The sequence below is a fragment of the Rosa chinensis genome, chromosome 5, assembly GCF_002994745.2.
Source record: "Rosa chinensis cultivar Old Blush chromosome 5, RchiOBHm-V2, whole genome shotgun sequence".
NCBI lineage: Eukaryota > Viridiplantae > Streptophyta > Magnoliopsida > Rosales > Rosaceae > Rosa > Rosa chinensis.
In genome coordinates, this window is record NC_037092.1 from 46,645,904 (window position 1) to 46,664,463 (window position 18,560).

At 43.7% G+C, this 18,560-nt stretch overlaps 2 protein-coding genes across 2 annotated transcripts; both read left to right on the forward strand.

The window, feature by feature from the left end:
• The first annotated feature begins 480 nt into the window (after positions 1-480).
• Positions 481-4,628, forward strand: LOC112203941. Its single transcript, XM_024344838.1, has 5 exons — positions 481-908; positions 1,385-2,184; positions 2,227-2,861; positions 2,957-3,568; positions 3,684-4,628. Exons 1-5 carry the CDS (start codon positions 481-483, stop codon positions 4,626-4,628), a joined length of 3,420 nt encoding a protein of 1,139 aa, XP_024200606.1.
• Positions 4,629-10,826: 6,198 nt separating this feature from the next.
• Positions 10,827-14,642, forward strand: LOC112165922 (protein STRICTOSIDINE SYNTHASE-LIKE 3). The gene is made up of 4 exons (XM_024302625.2): positions 10,827-11,335; positions 11,603-11,878; positions 12,976-13,143; positions 13,975-14,642. Exons 1-4 carry the CDS (start codon positions 11,007-11,009, stop codon positions 14,375-14,377), a joined length of 1,176 nt encoding a protein of 391 aa, XP_024158393.1. The 5' UTR covers positions 10,827-11,006; the 3' UTR covers positions 14,378-14,642.
• Positions 14,643-18,560: the final 3,918 nt, after the last annotated feature.

Sequence of the window (18,560 nt, forward strand, 5' to 3'; positions counted from 1 at the left end):
ATCAAATCCTAGGTCTTTGAGAGACTGGGAGGCAAGGACAACACTACAGAATCTTTACAGTGAAGGCCTAAAAAAGTCCAAAGTGTGGCGGTCGCCCCCCCAAAACAAAGCACAGCAGTGGAGGCAGTGCAGGAACACAAGCAGTATGAGGTAAAAGGCCTTACAGAAGAGTCGTTGGTAGACCGGTTGGCTAAGCAGTTCAACACCGACATCCTGCTTGATGAGCCCAAGCTCAACCTTGAGGAGGGCATGGACGAGACAAATACAGTTGATACCTCTTGCAACATGGTTTACGTGCTTCCGGCGAAGTACGCACTGCCAGTCGCTGCCCAAGAATGTATTGAAACTTAGGAGAACAGTGAACAGCCTCTATAGATTACTTCAACGGCAACGACACCTGTCGAGGAGGCTGTGTTACTGGAAACAGAGGACGCCAACGGGAAAGAGTTCTTCATGGGCTTTACAAGGCCAACCCCAGCAATGGTTCAACACATGAGGCATCTGTACATCACGGCAGAGATTGTTGGTACCAAGGTTGGCCAAATCATGGTTGATACTGGAGCAGTAGTCAATGTCATCACAACAAGAACCATGCATTTACTTGGGATTAAGAAAGAGAAGATCCAGTATATATCTCTCACGCTCGCGGGGATTGTAACGAAAACATTGGGTTTATTGTTCCTACGTGTCAAGGTAGGCCTCGTAGAAGGCGTTTATGCTTTTTTCGTGACAGACTGCTACGCAGCTTACAGTGCCATTCTAGGCAGGGATTGGATCCACCGAAGTTACTGTGTTTCGTCAACTCTTCATCAGGAACTGATAATGTGGAACAGGGTAACAGACAAAGCTGAGGTGGTCAAAGTGGATCCTCGCCCGTTCTCTGTTTCCACAAATTATGTAGATTCCAGGTACTACTTGGAGCCTATTACTCCATTGCAGGTCAGTGGCATCGATGACAAAGGCCGCCCCACTGAGGTGACGACCTCTGAATTGGCATAGTGGGGGCTCACGCTCGCAAAAGAAGGCCTGGCCACGCTGTGCCCAAACCCTTAAACGATTAATGGATTACGACCTTCCAGAGGAAGGCATAGAGGCCTTCCACTCGCTGTACAAAAGACTGTCCTCGTACCTGGTGGAAAAGAGGCCTATGATCGGATCGCGACCTTGGAAATTGTCAATGAGGAGTTCTCTGACCAAGAATAAGAAGACGACAATGAGATTCAGCTGGCTCCAGCGGCGCTGGATGATACTCCTCCTAAGGTCAGGGACCCTACCGAGAAGGTCAATCTTGGAACAGTAGATGAGCCTATGGAGGTGGCTATTAGCGCCTATTTAGAGCCTATCGAAAAACAGAGGCTCATTGATTTATTATTGGAATCCAAAGATGCTTCGCGGAGAAATATGAAGACATGCCAGGCCTGTCACCAGATTTGGTATGCCATCAGCTACCCACACTCCCTGACAAGAGGCCTGTGAAGCAAGAGCCACGAAGAATGAACTCTGAGACCCAAGTCCTGGTCAAAGAGGAAGTTGAAAAGATGCACAAGTCAGGCATCATCAGGGTAGCCAAATGCAATCAGTGGCTATCCAACATAGTGCCAGTTCGCAAGAAGAATGGTAAGATACGGGTATGCGTGGACTACAAAGACCTTAATGTCGCTACGCCTAAAGACATCTACCCCATGCCGGTCGTGGATATGCTGGTAGACGCAGTAGCGGGACATGAACTGTTGTCCTTCATGGACGGAATTGTAGGGTATCACCAAATTCAGGTCGCGGAGGAAGACAGACACAAGACCGCGTTCCGTTGCCCAGGGTTCGTGGGTGTTTTTGAATACGTGGTCATGCCTTTTGGACTAAAGAATGCGGGGGCAACATATCAGAGAGCCATGAACCTGATCTTCCATGACATATTGGGGAAGATTTTGGAGGTTTATATCGATGACATGGTCGTGAAGTCTAAGAAGAGAGGATACCATATCGTCGATCTTAGAAAAGTCTTCGAGCGAATCCGACAACACAAGCTCAAGATGAACCCCACCAAATGCGTTTTCGGAGTTCAGGTTGATGACTTTCTAGGATTTATAATCCACCAGAGAGGAATTGAGGTCCTTGAGGACAAGGCCAGCGCAGTCATCAACGCGTCTCCCCCGCGAACAAAGAAGGAACTACAGCGATTGCTGGGTAAGATCAATTTTTTGAGACGTTTCATCTCTAACTTTGCAGGTAAAATCCAGCCATTTTCTCCACTGCTGAAGCTGCGGGGACAGAACAAGTTTGTATGGGAAACTAAACATCAAGAGGCTTTTGACAAAATTAAGGCCTATTTAGCGAGCCCGCCAGTACTTGTTTCACCTAGAGCTGGATTCCCATTGAAGCTGTATATTTCAGCAGCTGAGGCTTCCATCGGAAGCCTACTTGCTCAAGATGACGAGGAAGGCATCGAACATGCCATCTTTTACCTCAATAGGACACTTACAGATTGCGGAACAAGGTATACTCCAATGGAGAAGCTATGTCTTACACTATATTTCTCAGCATGCAAGTTATGGCACTACATGTTATCCTTCACTACCTGCATCATTGCTCAAACCGACCGGGTTAAGTATATGCTGTCGCGACCTATTCGGAGAGTTCGCATTGGTAAGTGGGTGCTTGCCTTATCCGAATTCTCGCTACAATACGTTCCACAGAAAGTAGTAAAGGGACAGGCTATCGCAGACTTCCTAGCACATCACCCTATGGTGGCTGTCCCCACAACGAAAGAGTTAGAGATAGCAACCACCACCACTCGACCAGATCTGGCGCGCATTCCAGAATATGTTGTATGGTATCAAACCACAGTCTCCCTTCAACCTTGGGTATTTTTTTTGATGGCTCACGCACAGAAACCCTGGCAGGGGCAGGGGTTGTTCTGGAAAACCCAATAGGTGATCGTTTTTCATATTCTTTCCAGTTGGAGTTTAAGTGCACCAATAACCAAGCAGAATATGAGGCCCTTATTATTGGCCTGGAGGTATTATTGGAACTAGGGGTGAGAGACATCCAGGTTCGTGGTGACTCTTTGCTCGTGATCAATCAGCTTCAAGAGAAGTTTCGGTGTGTCAGTTGCTTGCTCGTACCATATTTGAATCGCGTCGTTGAGCTCCTGGACCAATTTGATGACGTGGGTTTGGAGCACATCCCTCGCGAGCGCAATTTCGTGTCCAATGAACTCGCCCAACTGGCTACAAAAATTACATTGAAATATGGGGTTCGCGAGCGCATTCTAAATGTTGGGCGACGCACGCTGCCTTCGTGGCTTGTGCGACCTGACCTGCCTGACGAGCCAATCGTCAGGGTCCTGGAGCTTATTGACGTAGATTGGCGCATCCCTTTGATAGATTACCTCAAGCAGCCAGACCCCATTGCAGACAGGAAGATACGTTTCCTAGCCTTGAATTATTTCCTCAGAGGCGACAAGCTACGTGGACGCGGTGAAAATGGCATCGATTTCAGATGTGTCTATGGCCGCAAAGCAAAACGATTAATACGGGAAGTGCATGAAGGCGTGTGTGGAGCCCATCAAGTGGGTCCTAAGATGCGCTGGCTGATCCGGAGACATGACTATTATTGGCCCAGCATTTTGAACGATTGTATCGCATTCGCGAAAGGACCAGCTCATTCCTAATATTCTTATGCAGCCTATCATTAAACCTTGGCCTGCGCGAGGTTGGCCTTTGGACTTGATCGGCATGATTCACCCGCATTCTTCACTCCAGCACAAGTTCATCATCATCGCTACCGATTTCTTCACTAAGTGGGTGGAAGCTGAGCCTTTGAAGGAGGCCTCCAGGGCCACCATTCGCCACTTCATCTTCCGCAATATTATTTGCAGGTTTGGCATTCCAGAGGTTTTGGTGTCTGACAGAGGGGCAGCGTTCATGGGTGGTGATGTCGAGAAGCTGGTCAATGATTATGGCATCCAATTTATCCATAGCACGCCTTATTACGCTCAATTCAATGGTCAAGCGGAGGCCAGTAACATGATCATCATTACTCTATTGAAAAAACTGCTTGTGGAGAACCCTCGCCAGTGGCATGACACATTGTATGAGACGTTATGGGCTTATCATACTTCTAAGCGGAACCCTATGGCCACCACCCCTTATGCATTAATGTTTGGCCACAATGCGGTTCTCCCTTTGGAGATCAATGTTCAATCTCTGCGCGTCCAGGATCAACAGCATTTGATTGGTGAAGATTATGTCCAGGCTATGTGGAAAGAGCATGAAGACCTTAGCGGGAAGCGCTTAGAGGCTTTAGACACCTTGGTCATGGAAAAGCAGCAGATCGCTCACGCCTACGATAAGAGGACGCGTGGTTGCAGTTACAAGGAGGGTGAGCTCGTTTGGAAAGCAGTCCTTCCATTTGGCGAAAAGTTGACTGGCCATGGTAAATGGACTCCTCGCTGGGAAGGACCTTTTGTTATTCACCGAATCCTGGAACGCGGGGCTTTTCACCTCAAAGATTTAGACGGTGACCTCCACCGCAACCCCATTAAAGGCAGGTTCCTCAAGAAGTATTACCCCAGTGTTTGGGAATTTGAAGACCCACCAGCGGTTCCTGGAACAGGGGGGCAACCATAGTCTTCTTGGGCTTGCTCCATCCTCTCCATTTAGGCCAATCTGTGGCTTCATCCTCATGTATTCGCTCCGCCTAAGAACACTAGGGGGAAACACTACATATATCTAAACCATTCTTTTCTTTTGTTTCTTTTGAGACTTTTCTTTCAGTTTTCTTGACAATAGGTGTTAGGAATATATGTAAGGGCCTATACCAGAGACCATATTATATCGTAATTTTTTCAGACAAAATTCAGAAAATTTCATACATAAAGTGGCTTTGCGGCCAAAAGCAATAATATGTGTTCGAGAAAATTACATTTGCTGTTTACAAAGCCAAAAGTGGCTAAACATCATAAGGATTTCAGATCTTCTAAGAGCTTCTGGATCTTGCGGCAGGAAGAGGCGGTGAGATGATCATTCTTACTCTTCCTCTCTTCACCCACATCTCTTGACTACGAGCTGCAGCTGCTATCGTCTGTACTGGAAGAAGAGGAAAGGAATAATCCATCGCAGCCCTTCCAGTTGGCTATCCTCCAGGATGGAGGTGGAATTAGCACGTTAGCGCAGCCCAGTTGCCTCATCTAGCTCCAGGGGAAAAACAGAAGTCGATGCGTCAGACCCCAGAGGTAAAATGCGGAAGAAGAACGATCGGCCTCGAGTGGCCTTCCGCCCTTCTTTGTTTTGCTCCGGCAGGGAAATCTGAGGAGAGGGAATCCCCAGAATGTGGTATCCCGCACTAGGATCCCCTCGTGTTCTTTAGTCTAGGTGGAATCGGACAATCCCATCCGGAGTTACAGAGACCAAAGACACGAGGTTGAACCTGAGATTAGGCCATAAGGCCTACCCAAGCATTAAGATTAAGCCATAAAGCCTAAAAGTTAGAGGCTAAGGGTGAGATAGTGAGGAGAAGATTTCAGAAACAGAAGGAAAAGGAGCAGGGCTTACAGAGTTATTTCTGGGTTAGCCATGTTTGTATATGTGTTCACTTCTCAAATGTGACTATTTATAGGGCCAACCTCAGTGGCATCAACCTCTTGATGGGCAGTTGAAGCAATTCAACACCATCAATGAGAATAGCAATAGAATTGAATGCTATGATCTCAGAAAGGAGAGAAATTCGAAGACGCATGGGAAGCGGAGCAGTCTTCGAGGAGGTAACCGTTCTATTTCGAGGTTATCTTTTCAAACAGTTTTAATATGCAATAAAGGCAAAGTTGAGCACTTAACTGCTTGCAATTCCAAAATATTTGGGCCAAGAAATGTGGGCTAAATATTTCACTAAACCATAAATGATGATATTAATATTAATATTGTTCATACAAAATAAGGGCCTAATATTAGAGGCCTAAAGCCCTCGGCCTGCATAAGTCAGGCGGAGGAAATGTTCATCCAGGCGAAAGCCGGCATCAGCAACAGCTTGAGCGGCTTGTTGGGCCGCCAAGCGAGCTTGGGCCAGTTCTTGAGACAATGCTTCGAAAGTGGCTAACGGTTGCTCTAGTTGAGCTTCCTCATGGGCGAGCCTGGCCTTTACAGCAGTTAATTGGGCCTGAAGATCCTGAATCTGGGTCCTGAGATAGTTCCTCGTAACCGTCAAATCCCTGATGAGAGTAACCCGGTCGCCTAAGAAATCGCGCGAAGTGTCCGCCTGTTGAGTAAGGGTCAGATAGTGGGCTTGGGTCTGCCTGGCCTGCGCGATCGCGGCTGCTTTCTCATTGAGCCATTAGGGGAGATCCTGCAGTAGTTGATCGATATCATGGAACTGGGCTTCAGTGATGGCTCCCTCGCGGAGAAGTACCCTCAGATACTCCAAAGCTCTCGCGGGCACGCCAGGCGTCAGAATATCAGGTCCCAAGAGACGACGGAGGCCTTCTTTGGCATCATCTATAACTCCAGGAGGAGTCACTTCGAGTACACGTGCCAGCCTTTCCAGTCTGGAAGGAGGCGCAGGAGGCGGATTTGGGGTGGCAGCAACAGGAGCCTCGTGAGGCTCCGCCACAGGCGCCGCCTCCAGTACCGGTTCAGGGTTCACTTCATCTTCTACTTCAGGTGCTTGGGGGGTATCAGGGACGGGTTCTTGGTTGTCCGCGTCTGCGCCATCTGGTTCAACAGGATTGTCACCAAGCACCTCTACGGCGGCCGCAGCCACTTCCTCGATAGGGGCAGGATTCTATTCTCTAGTGAATGGTTAAAGAGTCAAAAGGTTAAGGCAGGAATCAGAATGTAGGATAAGCAAGAAGGTGTACCTCTGGAACAGGTGACTCGGGAAGGATTGCTACTGGCACTGGTTCTTGATCGACTTCACAAGAAACTAGAATCGAATCAGGCGCTACTTGTTCCATGATAGGTACTGCGGTTGGTTGCTCGCGAGGGGTGTCCGCGAGAGGTATACTTTCCTTAACCTCAAGCGAGCTATCATCTATGACTTGAACTGGCACTAGAGCCAACTGCATATTTGCAGCACTAATGGGAGGTGGAGGATTGTTAGAGCCAGTCAGCGCCTGGGCAGGTGAAGCAGACGCATCTTCGCCAACAGCAGAGGATCCTTCCCCAGCTTGTCTAGTGGACCTACGACGAACTTGTAAATGAGGAGTGTTATATGGTCGTACATAATGAGACAAAGATGCCAGTGCTCACTTTAAGGGCATTACCAGTCGATTGGCGATTGGTTCATCTTCTGCCCAAGGATCAGTTCGAGGATCAGCGCGACTGCGCTTTCGGGCCAAAGCAGCGGCAATCTGTTAGGATTTACAAATTAGACTTGGGAGGAAAATGTTAAGACCTCATAAGGGGTAAATCCTTACTGTTTGTGGGTCATCATCATCAGAAGAGGAGTCTTCGACTTCGGATTCCGTCACTATTGTTTTCTGCTTCGCGGCCTGTCTAGTGGCCGGAGAAGCATTAACTGCGCGACTACCGGAAGGTGGCACACTTCCCTGATGCAACAAAGTCTGAGTTAAAAGAGAAAGCGATGACAGAAAACGAAGAACAATATAAGGCAATTACCTCTTGAGGGGGCTCGCGAATTACTATCCCAGCCTAGACCGGGCGTAGAGTTCTCGCGAGTCACTAAGCCGTTTCAGGGGGCGAGGGTTGTGCCTCGGCTTCAGGAAAGCGAGCAAGCAACTCAGTATCAGCATCGTATGGATATCTCAGTTCTGCAAAGATGGTCGCGAAGAGTTCGTCATCCCTTTGCCCCTAGCAGTTGACAGAGACTTCTGACCACCATTGCTTGTACTCTTCAGCGTTCCCATCCACGAGAGCGATGTCATTGGCCCAGTCAGGAAGATCAACCAGTGCAAGCATGCTTTGTGCCTGTGGAGGCCCAGTAGTGGGGCCAATTCTGCGCCAAAAAGTGTTGTAGTTCCAGGCATCATAGAGGGGGAATGACACTAATTGGACGAGGCCAAATTGGCGAGCAAACTGGTTGGGGGCGTAAAACTCGTAACTAAGTTCATCAGCAGCAAGCCTAATATCTGAATAGGAGATCGCGCGGCGGAAAGCCAAGCTCGCGCGATCACTGTAGTCAGGAGCCCCGGGAAGGAACCCATTTTCAAGTGGAGGTGGGAATCTTCTACTAAGCACTAGATCGCAGTAGGGCATTTCGTGCAGAAGGTACAGATATGTGAAGCACTCAGAATAAGGAGGGGATGTGTACCTTTCCTCGCGGCTAAGCCATTGACCCAAGAGTTGATCATCCGGTGGAAGCAGTGAGATATCGTCGAAGCGAAAATATGGAAAATAAGTTTGAATCCAGAAGTCGAGGATCCAAAAAGGGCCAGAAATGCTAGTCTCAAAAGGATGCATGGTGGCCTGGTATAGAGTGCGGTAGAGGCACCTAACACTGGTTATCCCAGTCCTACGCGGCGGCCGTTATAGAGGGCTGTTGCTAAAGAAGTCCAAGGACCAGTGGGTTTGTTGGCAGAAGTGCAGAAGATGAACTTGTAGAGCCAGTATTCCAAAAAGGCAATTCCACCTGTCGCATTGTGCTCTCTGCGGTAATAGGCCAGCCACCGCAGATAGGAGCTGCTGTGAACGCTGCGACCGGTTTGGACCATGGTGGAAGGAAAGGTGGTAGAGTCGAATTGGCCATGCAGATAGGGCTCACCATCGATGGGCAATCCAGTGATGGTGAGGATATCAAGCAAGGTATGCTCATTTGGCCAAATCAGAAATCGAAGGTGTTGGTGGCAGTATTCCAAAAGCAGAGAAAGGCGGCGAGTGGTGAGCGATTGCCACCACGCAAGAGGCGAAAGCATAAATCAATAGTATAGGTAATACCTGCCGTGTTCCAGCGAGCCAGATCTCGTGCTCGCGCTTCGCGATACCAGGAGAGCTCCGCCGCATTGATAGAGGATGGCCAGTGCCCTATTTTCGCTCGGTGTTTTTGCGCACCCCAACTGCTGAAATCTCCGGGGGTCCTTTGGAGGATCGGAATGGGTCGACGGATGGGTAAGCCGTAGAGGGCAATAGCGTCGTCGGGGATGGAATCTCGCAGCGCCGGACCCAGCCCGACGTGGTAATTTGGGAGCCTGAGAAGTAGAGGTCTCTTGATAGTATTGTGGATGTGACAGCGGTCACCGATGCTAGTTCCTCGAATGTGGGCGGCTTTGTCATTGAGTTCTTCCTCTTGATCAATAATTATTTTCTTTGGGGGAGCCATTTCTGGGTTTCTGAGGAAGATGTTCGGAACAAGAGTGTTTCCGGGTTTAGGAGACTAAAAGAGTTTCTGATGTGACAAGTTCGAAATGGCTGCAGGATTTAAATAAGAGATTTTGTGAGGGAAACGATACGACGAAAAGACGTTTTGCGAAGCGAATGGACGCAACCTTCATTAATGACCTCGTTTCGGTCAGTAAGGCGTGTCGTTTTAACCCCCTTCAATCAGTTACATTTTAGCGGACCTGATTTCGGGGCCTGGGGGGCAATGTTTGAGCCCAAAAGTAATTTTGGCAAGATCCTTTAAGTGGATTTAGCATAGCGGGCCGATACCTATGGCCCAAAAATAAGCCTACTTGGGTTTGGTTTACAACTTCACCCATTCCGTAATCTAGGAAAACGAGCCCTTATTGCAGTCAAGTAGCGGAGATTGAATAGGAAACTTCAATCAATAATCCTTCTATGGCAAGGAACAGTCGAAACCCTAGGTATAAATACCAGGTTTCAAGGATGAATTAGAGACAACTCTCAAATCAACTAATCACACAGATTATCAAAGCCTCTCCGGAGCAAACCTACCTGCAACCTAGTTGCAACCCAGCGAAGCAAGGGTAACGCACTCGCAACCTAGCGAAGCTAAAGTCACGCTTTAGCAAAACCCTTGCTTTCTCCAAACTTCTCGGTGATTGCTCTGCTCAACCTGCAACGTTTGAGTATCGATTCAATGTCGCGAAGAGATCACAACCAAAGCCCTTACCCGTAAGGCAAGAAGTCCTTTTCCGGAAGGCAGAGAAAAGAGCCTTGTGACGACGTTGGTGCTCTCTTCGTCCACAACGCTTGATTCAAGAAGTTAGGTCAAGGGACTCCCCGATGACTGCACCCCACGGTGCTGGCACGCCTGCACACACGTTCAAAAGAGACAGTTTACAAGCCAACTGGTTTTGGAGCCAAACAGTTTGATCAACCTCCAAGGTTCTCTATATAAAACATTTTCATGCTTTGCCTCATGGTAACCAAGTTATTCTAGGAAACCCCTAAAATCCACTCCTCCACATTGGTAAACCTCTCATTTCCTACCCATTTCTTTATGATTATCATACTCATGATCACTACTGACTTGACCGTGTGATGGCCCCTAGAAAATACGACACTAGTTCTCTCACGAGCCTTGGGTTTGTGTTTCTTTATGTTTGTGCAGGTCATCTTCACCGGATCTGAGGTGAGAAACTGTGTCACAATAACCAACAACCAGTCCGACGACCCACCAACCTTTTATTATACTAAAACCCTTAGCATCACCACCACATTGTTTAGAAGTGTTGTTCAACCTGCACCGATCAAATTAGGCCCACGAGCTCGAACAAAATCACCACATATATGCTTCTCTTGTCCAAGTCCAAAACCGTACCCCTTGGATGGCTAGATTTGTCTTTGAAACTCCATGGGCCACTCTTTCGGATTAAATCCTTCTCATTTCGCGGCCTTCTTTGTCTAGCGGCCTAATTTGTCAGCCATTTTAAGTGTCGAATGACAGACGTGATTGATTTGCAATTTGGTGCAATAAACATAGAACACCTCGTTCGCTTGCCATCTACCAGACTTTGAATAAGATTTATGACGACGACTTATGAGGCATGATCAGGGGTCTACCTACTAAACCTACCCCTCTTGCCTGCTCTTCAAATACTCGGCTCATTTCCGCAGAAACCAAAGCACTTCTCTCAACAAGTCTGATCAGCGGCGATGAAACCCGGCAGAGTACTTGCAGGACTGTTCCTGCTGTTGGCTGTCTACTGTGGAACAGACCCTTTTAAGCACAGCGCAATCTCTGACTTCCCGGACTTTGTATCCCACGAAATCGACATGCCCAGTTTGTCCTCGGTTCCTAAGGAGAGAGACACCCAGAATTTGCTTCAGAAATCGGAGATTAAGTTCCGGAACCAAGTTCAAGGCCCTGAGAGCGTCGCTTTTGACCCGCAAGGACGTGGACCATATACTGGTGTTGCCGATGGCAGAGTCTTGTTCTGGAACGGTCAGGCCTGGGTTGATTTTGCACATACTTCGCCTCATAGGTTACATTTCTCAACTGGGTTTTCTCTTATGTTGTTGTGCGTGAGCCAACAGAACTGTTGTGACTAAATGGTTTTGTCAAAATATGCTCTTCATGCATCATTTGCTTCTCATCATCAAAACTGATAATTGGGTCATTTCAGTAGATACATATATTATTGGGGCATAACTCATCAAAATACGTTGCAGCTCTATTTTGGGCTTTTTCTTTTCAAACATTACCGTTCAAAACATTATGTTTCTTTGCTCATGTCTTATTTGGGATACAGGTCAGAGATATGTGATCCAAAACCATCACCTATGAGTTACTTGCCAAATGAGCACATCTGTGGAAGGCCGTTGGGGCTCCGTTTTGACAAGAAAACAGGCGATTTGTACATTGCGGATGCATATTTTGGGCTGTTGAAGGTGGGGCCAGAAGGTGGTTTGGCAACTTCACTTACAACTGAGGCAGAAGGGGAGCCATTGAGGTTTACTAATGATCTTGACATTGATGAAGAAGGCAATGTTTATTTTACTGATAGTAGCACCAAGTACCAGAGGAGGTAGGCTATTTATGCTTATTTCTTTTTTAATGTTGAGAACTGTACGATACAAAAGATTCCTGCATCCTGGTTAATCCGTTATTACATGTCACTCACCAGTAACATGTGGATTTACTAGTTACCCTAGGGCAGAATGTTGACACTCCCATATTTTGTTGCAATACAACACCTCCTATGACTAAAGCATTGCTATACAATTTATCCTTTAGAGCATATTGGAGTTCCTCCTAGTTTGGTATAAGTTGATACTTTCATAGTTTAACGTTTCTGAATGTCACTTGTTCAGTAGATAAAACAGAGTACAAATAGAAATTTAGAACAATGCTCCTATGACTGAAGCATTTGAATACAATTAATCCTTGAAAGCATATTAGACTTCTCCCTAGTTTGTTGTTACTTGATACATTCATAGTTTAAGTCTCTGAATGTCACTGTTTCAGTTGGTAAAACAGAGTACAGATAGAAATTTTGAACATTGAATTGACATCAGTAATGACGTGCAACTTCGTCCTATAAGTATTGTTGCTGACATTTATATAGAGTACTCTTTTTTAGCTCTGTATTTTACACCTGAACTTGCAACTGAGACCATTTGCTTCCTGTCAATCTGGTGTGAGCAGTAAACTATGCAGTGACCTGTCAGTCAGTGTCTCAATGACATGTTTTGGAACTTAGGATCAATAAATCATAGATATTAGATAATACTGATACAGAAAAACAATAGTACAGAAATAAAGTGATAGAGATCGAGATTTTGAAAACTGAGAGTTTGTACACTTCAATTTCTTTATAAGAGAGGCCTATAGGAAATTTTTATAATTCAAGAATTGTTTGAATGTTCTAGTTAAGGATCATTAATTAGAAGGACAATAAGTAATCCGTAGGTTGTATCTGGTAGCATAGTGCCAATTTTACAAAAGTAACCATTTCTCTTTATTCAGATCAAGAATAAAACCCCATTCTCTTTATACTGTGGAAATCTTTTGGTGTTTACAAGGGCCTTTATCTTTTTCCTTGTTTTTTTTTTTCTGTTTATAAATTAACTGACAAAAAGCATTATGATTAGTTCTGAGTTCTAACAGAGCCTTTTCATTCAGGAACTTCCTGCAGTTGGTTTTCTCTGCAGATGATTCTGGGAGAGTTCTAAAATACAACTCAACCACCAAGGAAACAACTGTTCTCGAAAGGAATCACCAATTTCCAAATGGTCTGTCTCTGAGCAAGGACGGTTCCTTCTTTGTTTTTTGTGAAGGAGCTAAGGGCAGGTGAGTTTGGTATCTTATTTCTAACTTGTTCAGCTTTATTTTCCACTTGTTAAGGTAGATATGCAATGCGTGAGTAGGATATATGCATTAAAAGGAGACAGGACCCTTATTATTCCCCAATAAATCTGTGCAAGTACCATCTAATACATTTGCTTCTTTTGGTTCAAACCAAATCTAGAAATAAATGGTTTCTCATGGATCCCTTTGCAGTTATATATTTATTCTTTATTTTTTTATAACAGCAAACACTATCCCTCCCTCAAGTCCTCAATGAGCCCCTTATAAGGTACTTATTGGAGATTCCCATTAGTAGAAATAGGTGGACAACAAAAATAAACTTCAACCAAGTTTTGATTCCATGCCAACTTTCTCATGTTCGAGAGACGGGCTCAATAATTTTTATATGAAGAACAACTCAACAATATGTTAGAAGTTAGATTACTTTCGTGTCAAACTTGGCCATCTTGATGAAAAGTGCCTAAGAAAGCAGGTAGCTACTGGATCTTGGAATATCTACCTAAAGTTCACCTTAAAAGCTGCAAGATTTTATAACTGATTAATTGCCAAGTTCCTTATTTTTATCCTGTCATGTTTCTTTCAACATAAGATAATGAGAATTAACAACCAGAGTTACTTGCTATACCAAAATATGTGACAGAAGGACACCAATACCTTTTCTTGTACCCTTACAAAATGAACAAGCATTAATTGCCAATAGGACTATGCCAACTATGTAGTGTACTTTTTGCAGCTAGCTTAGACTATTACAGATACTTTTAGCAATCCTTTGTACTTGATAATAAAAGTATGATTTTCGTGTTAATTTTGTAGCTTACGCAAGTATTGGTTGAAAGGTGAAAAAGCGGGAACTTCAGAAGTGTTTGCTGTGCTGCCTGGATTTCCTGACAATGTCAGAACTAATGATAATGGTGAATTTTGGGTAGCAGTCCACTGTCGCAGGTCCCTGTACACATATTTTTGTGCCTTATTCCCAAAATTAAGGAAAGTCATACTCAAGCTTCCCATTTCAGCTAAGATTCAGTTCCTGATTCACATTGGGGGCTGGCCTCATGCAGTAGTTGTCAAGTACAGCCCAGAGGGTAAGCTTTTGCAGATTTTGGAAGATAGTACGGGAAAGGTTGTTAAAGCTATCAGTGAAGTGGAAGAAAAAGATGGAAAACTATGGATGGGAAGTGTTTTGATGCCCTTCATTGCAGTCTATAACATAGCTTAAGCAAAATAGTTCGTTTTCACACTCGTTTTCATCGTTATTTGTTCTTACTCTAGAGGTATCTTCTTCGACGACTTGAAGCAACCACCCCTCCTTCTCCTCTTATCTTTTCCCACTTTATAGTCAAAATGTTGAGGACTGGGATGGTCTGTATTTTGGTACTTGTAGCTGCATGGCAATGTATGTGTTTATACTCGCTGACTTCTAGTGTACATGTGTTACAAGTAATTTTCGGTATTCCCACTATGCACTTAACTAAGTTATTTTACACGTGTCTGAACCCGGAAGGCCGGTTTGATTTTTAGATTTTTACAGGCATTATTTTCTAAAATCAAAAGAGAATGTGGAAGTGGTTATGATGATTTCAATTAGGCAAAATAGTCAAATTACCCTCTGATATTTTAATTTTGATTATTTACACCGTAACTTTTTCAATTGTTGCCGATTTACCCCGTACCGTTAATTTTTGGACTTTTCATCTAATTTCTCTGTTAGCTTGGTTAGCATGTGAGAAGTATTTTCGTCTTTCCAATTATCTATTGAAAAAATAATAATCAAACCAACAATCAATGTCAGATTTTAGGAGAGAGGGATCTGGAGAGAGACATGTCACCGATCGATGAACCCAATAATGAAAGGGTGCAGTCAGTACATGAGCATTCTGGCATCTGGATTTGGCAAGAGAGACCATGTCAGAGAGAGAGAGAGAGATTTGTCCTGACCAAAAGTACAAGGATATGAGTACAGAAGACCTAATGGCAGTGGTCCATTTTTACTGTTTTTTCAATCCTCTCTGCTCTCTTCTCTTCTCGACGTTTAGGTTCTCTTCGATTTGGTCCATTCTTGTTCTTCACTTGCTGCTAGCAATCCCATGGATTACCCCTACAAGAAGCTCAGCATTAATGATAAGTATTAACTAACTACCTAATTCCTCAAAATTAGGAAGGGGCATCGTTTCCCACATTGAAGATTGGCTAGTGGCTACTAGCAAGCCCACGGATTACCCTATAAGAATTAGCGGAATAATAAATATTAAATCACCACCTGGAATTATTCGATGTCCTCACCAAATTCTTCACACTTATCAAAAATCAGCTACTAGCAACCTCACAAATTACCTTACAAGTGGCCTCATATGAATCAACATTAATGGAAAGTATTAACTCACCGCCTACAATTACTCAAAGTCTCGACCTAATTCTTCATACCTAGGAAGGGGCATCATTTCTCACATTGAAGATCAGCTGCTAACAACCCCACGGATTACCCTACAAGAGGCCTCATTAATCAGCATTAAAAGGTAAGCATTAACTCGCCACATACAATTAATCTGTCAACATTAATATAAGGAATCTAACCTAGGCATAGAAGCTGTGAGACCCATAAATTCTAGAGATTAGCTTAGCAAGTTGCCACTCTTAAGTCAAAAGTGAGCATTCCCTTAACCTTGAGCTTTAAATCTGTTCAAGGTTGTTGTGGAATACACTTTTGACTAATCTTAGCTTTGTAAGTCAATTAGGATGAGTAGAAGTGAAACTGATCAAGGTGCAATACTACACACCTTTGATACTTGATAGTATGCCTCAGAGACAACAACCAAGCTGAATTAATCTCAGTTTATGAAACCTTAAAGTAGGCTCTTCAAGATTGGTTTCATGAAAAACAGAGTTAAAATGAGATATTTATGCTATTTTGAAGTTAGCACAGTGTTTCAGGATTTCTGCAGAATTCAGTGTTTCTGTCAATTTGGATTCTTGTTTGATCATTCATTTGGACCTGTGAATAACATGAAACTTTGTGAAATACTAGCTTTGCATGTTTACTTCAAATCTGGAGAGTTGTGATTGAAATTGCTGAAGGGATGATTGTTGGTGAATTTTTCTTTCTTGTTACTAGTTTTTAGAAAATTTCTCATACTTGCAGCTCTTTGTTACAAAACAATTGATTTGAGAAACTTTTCCACTTGTATCAGTCCTGAATCTTTAGTACGTTAAATTAGACATGCAAAGCATGTTTTGAAATATAACCCTCAATCCGAAGACTTTCATCCTTATTCAAAAGTAATAACAAAGCATTGTTTTTGGTGTATTTCTTATCAGTGCATTCCAATCAGTACTTTCCTTTTGATTTAAGCCCACAATGGTAAAGCTTAAGCTATTACACAGTGAACTAGTGTGAGATAAAGTCTTAAGGGGGAAAGAATATTAAGACTGATGATGGTTTACATTTTCATATTAGGATCAAGGACTTAAGTGGACTAAAGATTGGTTATATACTTATGTGGTACTTATTGGGAGTTATACTTATACATAAGAGATTTCAGGTATAAGGTCTTCACTGGTTAGAGATTTTTTATGAAAAAGGTTTTTTTTATATGTTTTTATGCATAAAAATAGTGGTGACCTAAGAGTGAAGGGAGCAAAGTGACTACCTTGGGTTTTGTTTCGATCCTCTAAATCTCCGGATGGGCTATACAGACTTGAGGAGTCTAACATACTTTGAGGTGTGGTGTCACTCCTATTCGGTATGGCGTAAAGGGCACTCTTGCTGCTTCTTTTTGGCTATTTGTATATTTACTTGAGCAAGTAAGTGGTTGGCATTAGGACTAGTGATCGGTTTTTAGAAAAGTGGGTACCCTTTCAGGCATATTTTTACTAAAAATTCATATACCAAGTTTTGGTTTTCTACTGTTGTATGTTATTATAGTTTTATTGGTACCAAATTTCAGTTTGTTTTCAAACTTAGGTAGCATTACTTCCTAGTGAGCATATGAATGTAAGTGATGCTCACTCCTATTCATTTCAGGTACTGTGCACAAGATTGTAAAAGAGCATAACTGAAGTTGTGGCTTATGGCATTTTGCAGCTTGTCAACTCCTATCCTTAGGCCTTTTTCCTGTTTAAAAATCCTGATGTTCTTTGGTATATTGAGCCTTTATTTTCCTTAAATTGTTGTTGTGGAAAGTTGAACTTAGCTTGCTATAAGTATGTTTTGGAAGGCTTATTTTGGTATGTAAAATATCTAGATCAATCATTTATGTTGAATCACTCCGTCAACTTGTTTTGGGTCATGTAAGTACATAACCATGTTTCTTTGAACCCCAATTCGTGATGCAAACTTGTATCCTTTTTAATTCCTATTTCTAAGTTGTTATCTAGTCATGTTGGGTTTATTCATTCTGTTGAAATGATCGAACTTGGTGCTGTTCATTGCTTGAGATTTATCCCCAAACTATAATATATAGCCCTTAGTTTTCTTAAACCCTTTTTGAATACATTTAGTTCACTCTATAGCAGACCACCTTTATTGAAGTTGGTATTGGACCATAAATATTATTCTTGTGCTTTTAAGTTTTCTAATGCTTGACTCAATCTACAGCTCACCTTAACTTTGAGATATCTCTACTCCAACTACTCAATTGTGTTAATAGAACAAAACTTCATTTGACCCCTCAATTTTAATCGTTTATTTTCCTTAAGCTTTAAAAAATGCATGTATGTATGTATATATATTCCTCCCTATTTTTGAAGGACCTGTCAACATTCATTTCTCGTGATGGGCCAAATCTAGACCCATCATGGAAGAACATTTAGAAGCACGTCTATTGCTCAAACCTGAAATTTTAGGAGACTTTGTCGCAACCACCATCACCAATTTTAGGAGACTTTGTCGCAACCACCACCACCTATCCCCCTCCCCCCCACCGAGATTCTGGGGCCAACCCAGCCTATTGAAGATCATCTACATCAACATCTCCACTCACAAACCCACTTGGACCACTAACACTCCTTCCATTTTCCAGACCTCTCAGCTCCATTCTTTTTACTCCCTTTACTCGACCGAGGCTCACCAAGCCCAAAATTAATACCCACTTCACCTCCAACAACCCCAGAACCACCCAAACCATTGGGCCACGCATCATTAAGGCCCAGAGAAGCCTCTTCCCCTTGTAGACTCAGGAAAGATGGCAGTCTGCATTGAATTAGAAGTCAAAGTCAAACTTCGTTTAGACGGGAGATGAAATTGTCGCCCAAACAGAGTAAGACTCAGTTGACTTTTTTTTCCTCCAAAATCTTAGATCCAGCCTTATCTTTTCCCAAATTAGAATCAATTACCATTAAATCTTGTGCTAAATTAAAGCAGCACCTAATTTCCACATCCCGCAAATTATGCACTTCCAAATCAG

Coding starts and splice junctions, on each gene's coding strand:
- LOC112165922 (XM_024302625.2), top strand. CDS start 11,007: ATGAAACCCGGCAGAGTACTTGCAGGACTGTTCCTGCTGTTGGCTGTC. Junction 11,336..11,602: donor GCACATACTTCGCCTCATAG/GTTACATTTCTC, acceptor TTTGGGATACAG/GTCAGAGATATGTGATCCAA. Junction 11,879..12,975: donor AGCACCAAGTACCAGAGGAG/GTAGGCTATTTA, acceptor CTTTTCATTCAG/GAACTTCCTGCAGTTGGTTT.
- LOC112203941 (XM_024344838.1), top strand. CDS start 481: ATGGTTCAACACATGAGGCATCTGTACATCACGGCAGAGATTGTTGGT. Junction 2,862..2,956: donor CAGTCTCCCTTCAACCTTGG/GTATTTTTTTTG, acceptor TATTCTTTCCAG/TTGGAGTTTAAGTGCACCAA. Junction 3,569..3,683: donor GCGTGTGTGGAGCCCATCAA/GTGGGTCCTAAG, acceptor ATTCTTATGCAG/CCTATCATTAAACCTTGGCC.